At 42.2% G+C, this 14631-nt stretch overlaps 1 protein-coding gene across 11 annotated transcripts in view; it reads right to left on the bottom strand.

The window, feature by feature from the left end:
* tjp1a (tight junction protein 1a) overlaps nt 1-13633 on the bottom strand; it is a 145495-nt gene extending 131862 nt beyond the window's left edge. For 6 of the 11 annotated variants that reach the window (XM_065011898.1, XM_065011899.1, XM_065011896.1 and 3 more), the window contains exons 1-2: nt 13187-13632; nt 2304-2619 (exon numbers count right to left, since the gene is read on the bottom strand). In XM_065011898.1, the coding sequence (XP_064867970.1) occupies nt 2304-2619; nt 13187-13281 (411 nt within the window). In that variant the 5' untranslated portion in view covers nt 13282-13632. Of the gene's footprint in view, nt 1-2303; nt 2620-13186 lie in introns of all 11 variants that reach the window. The other 5 variants (XM_065011893.1, XM_065011894.1, XM_065011900.1 and 2 more) reach the window with 1 other exon arrangement.
* Between the last annotated feature and the right edge of the window lie 998 nt (nt 13634-14631).

Below are 14631 nucleotides of genomic sequence, written 5' to 3'. Positions count from 1 at the left end.
CACTTTAATTCCACATTTTGTTGAAGCATGAATTCAAAATGGATAAAATAGATGTTCTCACCCATCTACACACAATACTCCATAATGACTAATTAAAAACATGTTTTAAGAACCCTTTTGGCAAATGTATTGAAAATTAAATAGAGAAATATCTCATTTACATAAGTATTCACACCCATGAATCAATACATGTTAGAATGATCTTTGGCAGCGATTACAACTCTCTAAGAGCTTTTTTAAATTCTTCAAACTCTGTCAAGTTGGTTGTTGATCATTGCTCGACAGCAAGTCTTTCCATCGATTTTCATGCCAATTTAAGTCAAAACTGTAACTAGGCCGCTCAGGAACATTCAATGTCGTCTTGGTAAGCAAATCAAATGTATATTTGGCCTTATGTTTTAGGTTATTAACCTGCTGAAAGATGAATTTGTCTCTCAGAGTCACACCCTGATCTGTGTCACCTGTCTTTCTGATAGTCTCCACCCCCCCCCCTCCCTGGTGTTGCCCATCTTCCCCATTATCCTCAGTGTATTTATACCGGTGTTCTCTGTTTGTCTGTTGCCAATTGGTTTTGCTTCGTCAAGCCTACCAGCGCTTTCCCTCTGTTCCTGTCTCTCGATTGTTCCTGTTTTCTAGTTGTTTTCCCGGTTTTGACCTTTTCTGCCTACCCTGAGCCTGAGCCTGCCTGCCGTCCTGTATCTTTGCCCCACCTATCTGGATTACTGACCTCTGCCTACCCTGACCCTGCCTGCCGTCCTGTATCTTTGCCCCACCTATCTGGATTACTGACCCCTGTCTGCCCTTGACCTGTCTTTTACCTGCCCCTGTTGGATTAATAAACTGTTGTTTAGCCGACGTTGTCTGCATCTGTGTCTTACCTTGAAACGTGATACCCAGTGTCTGTTGGAAAGCAGACTTCTCTAGGATTTTGCCTGTGCTTAGCTCTATTCTGTTTTTTTATCATAAAAACCTCCCTAGTCCTTACTGATGGCAAGCATACACATAACATGAAGCAGCCACCACCGTGCTTGAAAATATTAAGAGTGGTACTCAGTGATAGGTTGTGTTGGATTTGCCCCAAACATAATGCTTTGTATTCAGGACATAATGTTCATTTCTTTGCCACAAGTTTTGCAGTTTTCCTTTAGTGCCTTTTTGCAAGCAGTATGCATGTTTTGGAATATGTTTTATTATGTACAGGCAACTTTCTTTTCACTCTGTCATTTAGGTTAGTATTGTGGAGTAACTACAATGTTGTTGATCCATCCTCAGTTTTCTCCAATCACAGACATGAAATTGTAACTGTTTTAAAATCACCATTAGCCGCATGGTGAAATCCCAGAGCCGTTTCCTTCCTCTCCGGCAACTGAGTTAGGAAGGACGCCTGTATCTTTGTAGTGACGGGGTGTATTGATACACCTTCCAAAGTGTAATTAATAACTTCATCATGCTCAAAGGGATATTTAATCCATTTTAAATTCAGGCTGTAAGGGGTATGAATCATTTCTGAAGGCAGTGAACTTACAACTATCACTGAGTAAGTGGGAGGCTTCCAATTTTCAGTGAGATATATGTCTATATGTCTGTAGAGCCTATAGAAATCAGTTCAGCCTGTATCGGTAAAGGTTCAAATAGCAACTGCTTTTCATGTATGAGGACAGAGATCAAAGCTTTGCTTTACACCACACTCCATTAGAATACCATCTCCCTAAGGCAACCCAATAATGCAGCTAGCTAGTGGTTTTATCTTTCCTAAAAGTTAAAGGGTAGTAGGCCCTATTTACAATTATTTTAAAAAGGGGCAAAATATCAACTTAATTTGCTGTTCGTGAAGAATGTACTATTTGTCCCCAGATAAACAGGAAGTTACGTAACAATATTCATGATTTAGTTTAATAACACACCCCTATTTATATTCCCTTGTAAGCACTTACTTGAACTTACGTGTAGGCACTTATATGAACTGAAAAGCCCATTTGTACAGCAAAGACAGTCATCATGTTTGCTATTTTGGCAGGGAAAAGAGTAAAGCCATTCGTCTCTTCAATGCCTTTGATAATATTAAAGAGTTTGTTTAGATTCATGACCTAACATTCAGAATTTGCAGGGGGTTTAGAGAATAGCATTTAAGCAGCATAATGTACGATAATGTGTATTATTCATGAGTTAGAAAGGCCGCTGAAAAATTGAGGGTGACATATCCTCATGTCCTCAGAAAATTGTCATTAGAAAGAATACATGGATATGCACACGCAAACTTGCGCACACCACCACACACACATTTTAGTCTGTTTAGAACTTACATTGGAGTCGAGCAGGTCTATGCTGTCCAGGCTCTTGCTGCGGTGAATACGGCCCTTGATCCTGCGGAGGGAGGGCTTGCCCTGGGTCATGGGCAGCGAGAGTGTGGAGGTGGCAAACATTACACTGCATCCTCCTATAGCACCAGAACCACACATAGCACCTGCACGAGCAGCGGCACGAGCAGCGGCACGAGCAGCTGCAGCATCTTCTGCAGCTGCTTCTGCTGAATCCTGAGCTTCCGTAATGGCAGCAGACGAAGCAGCGGTGCCTATCCCTGTGGCACCTATCCCTGACAATCCATCTGTGGGAGTCACCCTGGAACACAGAGGGAGACACAGGGACAGTGACACCACATTTGCGTTAACATACAGTACATACATACAAAATTATCACCACACTACACACATTCAAAATGGAGGGACAAAGCTCAACGCTAGCAGCACAGGATGAACTGAGGTAAGAGACACTCAGCTGAATACAGGATAGATCAAAACGTTTTTTCCCTTTTCTCTTCATTTCTTTAAAGGACACTTTTCCCTGTTGGGTTGCGATGCATTCAAGGCAAATGTGCATAATTGGGTGTAATGTCATGTGGCCCCCGGGGGACTGAGGTATGGAGCATCCTTCCTACTCCTCCATTATTCAGCCAGAGCTAGGCTCTACCATGCACCGCCACACTCTCCCTCTGAAGAGAACCGCTAGCTGAACAGAACCGCCAAGGCCCAAGGCTACACTCATCCCCCCACAGACCCCCAGCCTGCGGGAATCCAGATGTTGGAGAGGATCGGGGCTTCTGGAGGCTATTCTGTCACAGCGGATCATTTATGTGGCTGCTGCTGCTTGGGGGAAAACTATAACCTTTATACTCATATCCGGTCCCACTGTCAAACAGCCTAAAACTGCTATAGCCCTCCGAGTTTAGGAATCAAAACAGGCGATGTGAAAGCTGTGAGGAGGCGAGAGAGGAAGTGGTAGAACTCCGTGTCAAAGATTGTAGGGAAATCACGATTAAGCTCCTAAAGGTTTGTAACAGCTTTGTAAACGTTTTTGAAATGGCTCCAACTATGGCTGCAGCAACAGTAGCAGAAGCACTAGAGCTCTGGGTATAGAGTGCTTTAGTGACATTACTGCAATACAATAGTGCTGACTACCCAGCCCTCCTTTCTGCAAGCTGATTACTTATTCAAGTAATGTCACGGCATGTATGGTAAGCACTTTCGACCTGCAGAAAGTTAGACCTGAGGGCTGCACCAATACACATCTCCTTTGCTTTTAAGAGCAGTAAATGGTATGGATCGTGAAAGGGGTCTATTGAGAGGTGATTCTATAAAGACAACAAGACAGGGTCGAATCGTAATCTTCTGTGATCACTTTTGAGTTTTCTGTTGTCACCATTTATTCACAATGCAACAAAGCTTCTCACAAGAAGAAATATGCTTTACTTTGAATTCAAATAAAACGATGAGCATCAAACAGAGCATAAGACCACTGCTGCATGTCTATAAGTGCCTTCTATATGTTGATACCACTGACTGTGTCTCAACAGATTCAGAACAGATGCAAGATAAGAGAACAGAGACCAGTTTTATCTCTGTTGAATCGTGATAGGGCCATACACATGCTGATGTATTCACTGGCACTGAAGTTACCGGCTCCCAAAACCAAAAACCTCTAGGACAAGCCTGGGGACTGCCTCCCCTCAGTGCCCTGCCTGGCATCACATTCCCTGCTCTGGCCCCGTGATGATGGCTGATGGGCAGCAGCCCTGATGTAGAGGCTGGAAGCTGCCTGGGCTTCTCTCCCATGACCTCTTCACTCGTCTGCGACTGACCAACCCAGCCCACGCACACCAGGGATTTACTTTCAAAGCTACCAGAGTGCTCTCTCTCACACACACACACACACACACACACACACACACACACAATCTGGAGGAGCCTCTGACAACCACAATCCCAGAGTCTTACTGTTAATAGCAGCTGTGAAGAGGGGATTCCATTCATACAGCCGAGTGGCAGCGTAGAAAGTCCTGTGGGGTTCTGGAGTGAATTTCTAAGAATGAAAGACTTGCATTCAGATGGATGGTATGGCACTATAGCTGTGCTCTCTCTCTGCTCTGATACAGGCTATGGATGGAGCACTGATCATGGTACAGTACCTCTGGGTCAACTGGCCCATGCAGAGGGTCCATGCAGAAGCTCTATGTGGTACACTCTACTAACCCATCTACATGAAAATAAAGCACACAGAAGAGTCCTTGTGAGAGTGGATACTTTGGAAACTTTGCGTTCCAACGAAACAGAAATAAACTTGCCGCATGTGCAAATATGGACTGCTTTCCTTGCTGTTGTGAAGAAAGGCAGTAAATTTGTGAGCAGCTTAGACTCGAACACTGTTTGTCCTATCCCTTGCGTACCCTTACAACAAACAATGCATAAACTTTAAGAAAAGAAAAAGAAAAGAAAATGTAAGCAGTAACTCTTGCGAGAGGTGAAGTTTATGAATATTACATGAAGATTTGTCCAGAAATAGAGAATCTCCCTTACTGCAGAGGACTGAAGAGGTCATCACTGCGTTTTACTGACAACCTTAGCATGGTTCTTGATACACACGTCTTGTACCAGCCTGGTCTGATAAACTAGACGTAACATAGTAAATGTAAATCCGGGATACTCAAGTTAGTATGATGTGCTACGTTTGGTATGGTTACATAAGACAGAAGGTTACTTAATTAAGGCAAAGACAAACGTAGGGTGGTTGGTCTGGGTGGATTGGTGGGCGTCTAGCAACCGTCTAGCAACCAAAAGTTTGCAAGTTAGAATCTCATCACGGACAAATTAGCAACTTCTTTTTAGCAACTTTTTAATACTTACTCATTTTTAGCTACTTTGCATGTGAGCTAACCCTTCCCCTAACCCTAGCATTTACCCTTTAACTAACCCTTTAACTTCTTATGGCTGGGGGGCAGTATTGAGTAGCTTGGATGAATAAGGTGCCCAGAGTAAACTGCCTGCTACTCAGGCCCAGGAGCAAAGATATGCATGGTATTAGTAGATTTGGATATAAAACACTCTGAAGTTTCTAAAACTGTTTGAATGATGTCTGTGAGTATAACAGAACTCATATGGCAGGAAAAAACCTGATAACAAATCCAACCAGGAAGTGGGAAATCTGAGGTTTGTAGGTTTTCAACTCTTTGCCTATCCAAAATACAGTGTAAATTATATAACGTTTTTGACTTCTTCTGGACTAAGTGCCTGCGCCTCGTGAATTTGTGAACTAAACGCGCGAACAAAAAGGAGGTATTTGGACATAAATGATGGACTATCGAGAGAAAAAAACATTTATTGTGGGACTGGGATTCCTGGGAGTGCATTCCGATGAAGATCATCAAAGGTAAGTTAATATTTATAATGCTATTTCTGACTTCTGTTGACTCCACAACATGGCGGGTATCTGTATGGCTTGGTTTTGTGCCTGAACGCTGTACTCAGATTATTACATGGTGTGCTTTTTCCGTAAAGCTTTTTTGAAATCTGACACATCGGTTGCATTAAGGAGAAGTATATCTTTAATACCATGTATAACACTTGTATTTTCATCAACATTTATGATGAGTATTTCTGTAAATTGATGTGGCTCTCTGCAAAATCACCGGATGTTTTGGAAGCAAAACATTACTGAACTTAACGCGCCAATGTAAACTGAGATTTTTGGATATAAATATGAACTTTATCGAACAAAACATACATGTATTGTATAACATGAAGTCCTATGAGTGTCATCTGATGAAGATCATCAAAGGTTAGTGATTCATTTTATCTCTATTTCTGCTTTTTGTGACTCCTCTCTTTGGCTGGAAAAATGGCTGTGTTCTTCTGTGACTAGGCACTGACCTAACATAATCGCATGGTATGCTTTCTTCATGAAGCCTTTTTGAAATTGGACACTGTGGTGGGATTAACAAAGAGTTTATCTTTGAAAATGGTTTATAATACTTGTATGTTTGAGGAATTTAACTTATGAGATTCCTGTCGTTTGAATTTTGAGCCCTGCACTTTCACTGACTGTTGTCAAATCGATCCCGTTAATGGGATTTCAGCCGTAAGAAGTTAACCTAACTCCTAAACTTAACCCTTAACTAACATTAGTCAGCTAGCTAATGTTAGCAACCTAGCTATAATTTGTAACATATCATACATTTTAGAAATTCGTAACATATAATACGAATTGTAATTTGTAACATATCATACTAACTGTAGTCTCTCGGATTTCTGTACAGAATAATACGGTATGCTTTGAGACCAGGTTGCTTATACTGGGTAGTGAACACATAACATTACGACATACCAGAGCTTTCGCCCCTAAACATCTATTATGGATCATCTCTGATTCAGCATTGACGCATTTTAAAAGACATGGATAGAGTTATGTCATCACCGCAATAACGCTAATGGTTTTGAAATGCAGCAGTTTAAATCCACTGTCCTCACCACGCAGTCCACGTCATACCCAGCTTGTCCAGTCACTCAAATAGGACAGTAGGTGTTTTGGAAGCACTGGTACATTAGTAGTCATAATAATGACGACCTATACGTCTTTGATGCCAGATACAAAATGTAATATAATCAGTGTCAACAAGGTGAACTAATTATCAAAAACAATATGGATGCTTAGATTTGACATGATGCAGTAAGTGGACATTAGAAAAGCTAAATGCCTATTTAACATCATCAACATGGCCTATCTGGGTAGTCAGTGAAAACTGATACCTGACAGCAGTGCTATACGTCCTTGACCTTGGAACACAGGAAGTAAAACAAATGTGCTGTGGGGCTGAATGGTACAGTGCAACACAGCATCACATCAAGCACACTGACTGATACATACACCCTACAGCACAAGTGTCAAACTCATTCCAAGAAGGGCCGAGTGTCTGCGGGTTTTCGCTCCTCCCTTGTCCTTGATTGATGAATTAAGGTCACTAATTAGCAAGGAACTCCTCTTACCTGGTTGTCTAGTGCTTAAGGATGCACTATGCAGAAATTGCTCTGCCATTTCCTGGTTGCTAGAATTCGAATAGTTTACATGACAAAACAAGTAAGTGTAGTGTAGAGAATCATTGTACCATCTAAATATATTTTCCATAAACAAAAATATTGCATTTTCAACTGTTTTGAGCTGGTGTACAAAACCAAAAGATGCAAAAACGAAACTTTTGAACGTTGAAGCATAGAAATAGCACACACGTAACAGATCTACTGCTTTTTAGACTTGCTTTCAATGACATATCTATAACTCACATTTCTATGTGAATTTGGTCGGTTCGCCCAAAAAGTAACATAGTGCAACTTTAAGCAAGGGAAGCATAGAAATAGAGCACACAAAACATGTCTACCGCTTCTTAGACTTGCGTGCAATGAGAAAGAAAGGTGTGTTATAGATCTGTCAATGTGAATTTGCAGAGACACTCAGCGCTCCGTGGATCGAGTTTGACACCCCTGCTCTACAGTTACTACTATTAGCTACTGGGTCCAGACTAGCTCTATGATTCAGATGTGGGATCAGTAGACTTAATTTAATCATTGTGCTGATGATCATCAAACATATCCTTAGGTCTTATGTAACCTTCTGCTGACCTTCATATGAGAAAGTCTTTGCTGTTGAAATTGTTCTCAGCTGTCTACCAAACACATTCAAAAGAGACTGGATTGTCACTACACAAATCCGAAACATGAAAGGAACAAACGCGTCTCTATTTTCTGTGGTCTATATATAAAACATTCAACCATCAACTCCCTGTTCAGAGTCTACGCATGGAGTGTCAGAAAGTGTTGTCCTTTGTAGGACAAGCTTACTTCAGCATACAGCTCCATAATCAAAGCACAATAGTTCTGTTGGATGTTTTTTTTTAAAACTATTCAATGTTTAAAATGCTGAAGAGTTAGGATGAAAGCTAGCTTGCAGTACAGCCATTGTGTCTAAATCCAATGGAAAGGACTAGGGCCTTCAGCATTACAATGTTTAAGTACCTCTGAAGTATTTAGTTATGACAGTTCCTCACACAGTGTGCACCCTGCAGAACAATCATCTGGACTTAACCGAGACAACAAAGGCCAGAGCATGGGTCTGATACCTCTGTCTCAGGCTTTTCTGTTGGAGGAGGAAGAAAGAACACAGCAGACACATATAACAATAACTGTATCTGGGCCATTACAGAAACTCACTGCACTGCACAGAAGAGGCCTATGTTTCATCCTGTGAGCCTGAGAGGGACTGAGAGGGACTGAAGGACAGTACGGTCAGCACGTGGTCTACTATAGGCTCTCCTGGCTAAGCCTGGCCGTACCTAACATCCCCTGAGCTCCACCACTACAACACATTACTCATCCACTACAGGCTTCATCCCTCCTGGAGCGTGGGATGACTAGAGAGGCATTTTGCTGCATCCCATTTGCATCCCTGAGATTAACAACGTCATTGATGCGTAAAAAAAAATGAAAGGGCCAAAACAAAGCAAAGCATATTAAACCAAGTGGACATCCTTGGAAAATATAATCGGGGAATAAAAAAACAGCAGGTGTTATTTAAACTCTGAGTGCATGAGGTGACCAGGAGAAAGGCGGGCAGGCAGGTGGGATCGGAGGGTTCGCCACCCTGATTAGGTAGGCTAGACAACTCTGACAGATGGATAGACAGATTAGGCCTTAAGACATGTATCTAACATGACAGGCCAACGGTCACATCCGAACACTGTGGTGACCCCTGTGGAGAGGCACATAAAGACCCACCATCAACACAGTCACACGCCTCATCTTTCCTGATCACTTCTCCACGTGCAGTAGATCCTCCTTATTAGAGAGGGTGAAACACTTACAATAAAAGCACAGCTTGGCGTTATGTCTGGTAATGGAGTGTAAAGTGTATTAACCCAAGTCCCGGTTGACACTAGGTTCTGACTAACAGTGTGTAAACGGAATGTAAGGATAATAAATTAACAGTAGGGCAGGAACATCTGCTCAGCATCTGGGTGATGGGGGATCTGTCCATGGACTGCACTGAGGTGAGGAAAAAGCCTTCCTTAACCCTAACCGGCAAGGTGAGAGCCGCAGGGCATCTCACTTAATGTGAGCTAACTCCAGTAAAATGCTTCTGTTTCTTTCTAGAAATAAACAAAAAGTAGGGTAGTTGAGTCACCTTCTCATACTTCCCAGACTCGTGATGTATTCACTTTGCGAAAGCTGGATATAGTTCCTAAAAGAGAAATATAAAACGCCCAGTGTAGAGAACATTACCAAGTTCAAATGGGAAAGGTACATGGGGTTAGCTAGTTTGTCATGTCCTCCGGTGTTTGTGGCGCGGTGACAGATTCCATCTTGTCAGCCTCCTGCGAGTCTTCATGACAGGCATGAGTCATTCTGGCCGGGAGCATCTTACTGACTCACAGATTTTAACAGTCATGCTTCTCCAAGTCTGTATCTTCCTGGAGGGGATAAATGTCTGATAGGTCTTGTTGTCATTGCTCCTCCAGCCAGGCTTTTATAGGAGCAATTACTGCAGCTACAATACCGTGAGGTCACAAAGGCCCCGAAAACAGGCTCAGTGCTTGCTGAATTAATGCACCATTGGTCTGTGTGTGAAGGGAAAACTACTGTTTTTTTGGAATCAACTACACAAATTCAGTGAATGTATTAATCTGATAAATGAATGACAGAGAGAGAGAGAGAGAGAGAGAGAGAGAGAGAGAGAGAGAGAGAAATGTGAGGGGGGGCGAAAAAGACAGTGACAGAGAGATCAGAATCATGTCAGGTGATGTGTGTCAAGTCTCTCGACCTGTGTGCACCTACGTTGTAAACTTTCATTCATAGGCTAGGTTGTAGCAACCTCATGATGGGTATTGGGAAAATGTTTGTATCATGTAGCCTAAACATATCGCTGTTACATTGAACTGGGTGAATGGAATATGAATGACAGTCATCCAATATTCTGTAATAGAAATAAGACCACGCTCATTAAAAAATTATAATTATCACTCATCTTAAACGGCACTGACCACCACTGGGGTACACTGAGTTTACCAAACATTAGGAACACCACCCCCTTATGCCCTCAGAACAGATTAAATTAAATCGGGGAATGGACTCTACAAGGTGTCGAAAGCCTTCCACAGGGATACTGGCCCATGTTGACTCAAATTTCCACAGTTGTGCCAAGTTGGCTGGATGTCCTTTGGATGGTGGACCATTCTTGATACACACAGGAAACTATTGAGCGTGAAAAAAAACAGCAGTGTTGCAGTTCTTGACACAAACAGTTGTGCCTGGCACCTACTACCATACCCTGTTCAAAGGCACTTAAATATTTTGTTTTGCCAATTCACCCTCTGAATGGCCCACACACATAATCCATGTCTCAACTATCTCAATGCTTAACATGTTTCCTCCCCTTCATCTAAACTGATTGAAGTGGATTTAGCAAGTGACATCGTTAAGGGATCATATATTTCACCAAGATTCACCTGGTCAGTCTGTCATGAAAAGAGTTGTTCATGTTTTGTACACTCAGTGTATATTAACAGCTATCCTCCTATCCTTTTTAATGTGGTCAGTGTTGGCTCCATCCAGAGCACCCTGCGTTGTATGATAAACACACTTACAACCATCTTGAATGATGCCTGATTCAAATGCCCCCCACAATAAACCCAATTTAATCTGTTCACTTTAGTGCGATAAACCAGCTGAGAGGAGATTACAACCATTCTGGCCAATGACTCAATACAAAACAACAAGAAGTTAGCCTAGCAGGGGCTAACTGGCTTCTGCTTGGGGCATCTAACATGTCCATCGGTCCGTCAGGCAATATCGTAATCTCCTTTTAATGGGAAACCCCCTCCCCCCACCACGGGATGGGATGACCCTGAGATCCACCGCACAGCCTCTCTTAAGGGAGCAGTGTCAAAAAAAGAACCACAGTGCTTGCTGCTGCTCTCTCAACACTAGTGACAGCATTCACACAAAGAAAGGAGGAACACATTCTAGAATAGAAAACATTCTTCCCACTCCCAATCTGAGAATTTTTGACTGCAGATCTGGAATTTTCTTCACACTCAGAATTGGAATGTTTTCATAAACATCCCCCAGAATGAGCTCTGCTAGATCGGATACAATAAACCAATAAACCACTGTTTGTTTGTCATCGAAGACTAATACCACTGAATTTGGCCGGATTATGTCACATGCTTAACGTCATTTGTGTGGATTACAGATGAGGAAACAGTGTACATGCGATCTGGCAGAGGAAAGAAATACCAACCAATCCCTTCCATTGATTCCCTACTAGAATAATTGATTTTCTTATTTACTCTGATTAATTTACTTATTTACTTTGATTTTCTTTATTTTTCCTGCAGCAGTAAGGGTTTGATTTCATGATATGGTGGTTACTAAGACACTAAGTAAAAGGGTTTAGGAGAACAGCCCAACAAAAGGTAGTTGACACGGCTTTGTCCTGGTCTTACCGTGACTACTGCAGTATAATACAGAACCACTCCATGTTTCCATAGGTTGAACTGAACTAAACCACTGAGGTATAAGGTAAAGTGAATATAGTATGGTGGTCACACCTGGATGGACGAATCGTGTTCTGTGTAATGGATGGATGGTAAATGAGATTATACGTCAATCTGGTTATCAACAGACAGGTGGGAAGGCTGAGATGTAGACACGCACCACAGAGAGCGTGACAGGGGTTCTGATGATTAGATGCACCCATCAACAGGAACTCCTCCCAGTGATATAGCTTACTATGCACCAGTAACTCCTGTTTTACAGTAGTATTGAACAATGACTAATAACAGAAGGAGATCATGCTTCATGCTACATATTTTCATGCTATTCATTTGAATTAGATGCAGAGATCAAAAAATGATGATAGAAATAATTATTCAGATTTCACAGGGTAGTATTAGCATTTCTAACAAGTGGGTAATAATGACATGGTGAGAAAGGAAGTGGACTGTGTGAAAGGCAAATGTACTGGAATTAGAAATGCCACAAAATCGAGTCCACACAGTATACATCAGACTAAAATATAATGTCTCTGACATATTTTGACACATTGTGTCTAGATAACAATGCCTTTATTACTCCGTTTCACCTGGTCTTTCATCTTTTCTGGATCTTTCTAGAGCATCACAGTAAATGTGTGATTTCTTCCTCTGAGAGGGATGTGCCACCAGTAGTTCTCCAAAAACAGAGGCACAGATACAACTGGAATGTAGTGGAATTACAACCCCCCCCCCCCCCCCGCCCAATACAAACATATAGGGAGAGACACAACCATGTACAAGCAAAAAACACACAGGCAGATTACAACCATGTACTACTGGAATACTATCACCCTGCCCAAATAACACACAGTGTAGGCACAGATACAACCAAGTAGGCATTCCAAACCAGGTAGACATTGCCTAAAATACATACATGACAGATACAAATATGTATCGGCATTGGCTAACAATCCCCCTGCCCAGAAAACACAAATACAACATATACCGGCATACAATCATCCTCCCTGCCCACTACCACAGCCGTGGCAACATTGTGCACAAAGAGCGAGGCTTGAGCTGACTTCCGCAAACAGCTGCTGCTCACCCTAACTAAGCATGTCACACAGAGAGACTCCCACTCTCCTTGACAACAAAGCTAAAAAGCTAATTGTGCAGCCGGAGCACAAGCACAATGGCTGTGTGGTTCCTCTCTCTGTCCTCCTCTCCGCTGTCATTAGTTAAGACTGATACGGTAGACTGTACATACACAACGCTATCCTCCTCTCCTCTCCTCAGCATCACCCCTGTTCCCCGCATGGTGAAATCCATACTCACCACATCTGTCTCTTAGGAGGGATGCAATTGTCTCTGTTGATGGCAGTCACCCCCATAGCCATCTGTATCACCGTTATGTATTTCTGGTACTTCATGTTGTCCACCACTACTAGGAATCCACACCACAAACCAGTTTATGGAAAACATGTAATTTCTATTCGCTGGCATCCGCCTGCACCGCGTCTTCCTTGTTCAGCATCAGAACGCCATTTCCAGCGCTGAAGGACTGACAGGGAAAACACTCCCCACGGAGCTCAACAAAAGGTACCATGCCGCTGCAACCCATGTCTGCAATGACACCCTAATCTCATTAGTGCTCAAGAATAGATGGCTTATCCATTCAATGTTAGTCAGGACCACAACATTGTTTTGTTGTTCGCCCTAGAGGCACTTTTCTTTGGGAAAAAAACTCTAGCTAGCGAAACGCTGCAGCGGCACCCAAATGTCCGTGTGTGAGGTAGGAGAGAGTGTGCTGTGCGTGTGTTTAACGAGAAAGAGCAGGGAAGAGAGGCGTTAGAGAGAGGGAGGGAGGGAGAGGGAGGGAGAGTGAGTGCATGTAGAGCTGAGAGGGGTTCTTGTCCAATGAATAAATCTTGATATTTAATTTGGGTGCATGATATATTTTTTTTGTTTTCTCAGAACAAACACAGGGTTCATAATTAAACCCTATAAAAAGGGCTGTATAAAAACTTGATTAATGGGCTGATCCTTGGACTGCTCCCAGACCGGTAGTTGTTATACCTACTGAAAGGAAGGGGGAGGGGGAAGGACAGCAGAGAAGAAAGGTAGGCGGGAACAAGATACATATTTTTCTCCCACAATGTAATTATATTCTATTATCAACATGTTGATCACATCAATTACACTATATTAAATGAAACATAAATCATTAAATATTTCTTCCTACCCTATATCTTGCATTTGCAGGTAACAAGGCAGTAAGTGAAACTGAAAAACAGGGTTTGCTTCATCTGTGACAGCTGTCTACCTACCGACCTTGTTGTTTTAATCTCAATCTTTTTAGTCAGCCAAACCCTGCTCCTACTGAGGTCTGAAAGGCAGTCACCATTATCCCATCACTGGCTCAATTAAATAGAGTTCAACAACAAGGCTAATTGGGAAAGGGATTTGAGAGATGAGAATGTAACATTCGTTTGAATACAGAAACTGTTTCTCAGTGGTTTATGAACACAATACTACGTATCGTTTTTGTTATTACTGTCCTAAACATAAGATTCTATATTGTTTTTCTGTCCTGACTCACAACGAGCAGGAGTCTCCCTTAACCAAAGATCCTTGACTGTCTGGTCCCAGATTACAGATGATTAGGAATCTAAAGTGGATTGAGTTAGATTAGCCAGCCTACTGCACACAGATTATTGTATACCGTTTCTGTTCTCATCACAAATAAAAACAAACCCTCTCCATAATGAGACAGTTCTTCT

The sequence above is a fragment of the Oncorhynchus nerka genome, linkage group LG27, assembly GCF_034236695.1.
Source record: "Oncorhynchus nerka isolate Pitt River linkage group LG27, Oner_Uvic_2.0, whole genome shotgun sequence".
In the NCBI taxonomy this organism is placed as follows: Eukaryota; Metazoa; Chordata; class Actinopteri; order Salmoniformes; family Salmonidae; genus Oncorhynchus; species Oncorhynchus nerka.
Note: the sequence above shows the minus strand (reverse complement) of the source record. Positions and strands in the feature narration are given on the sequence as shown.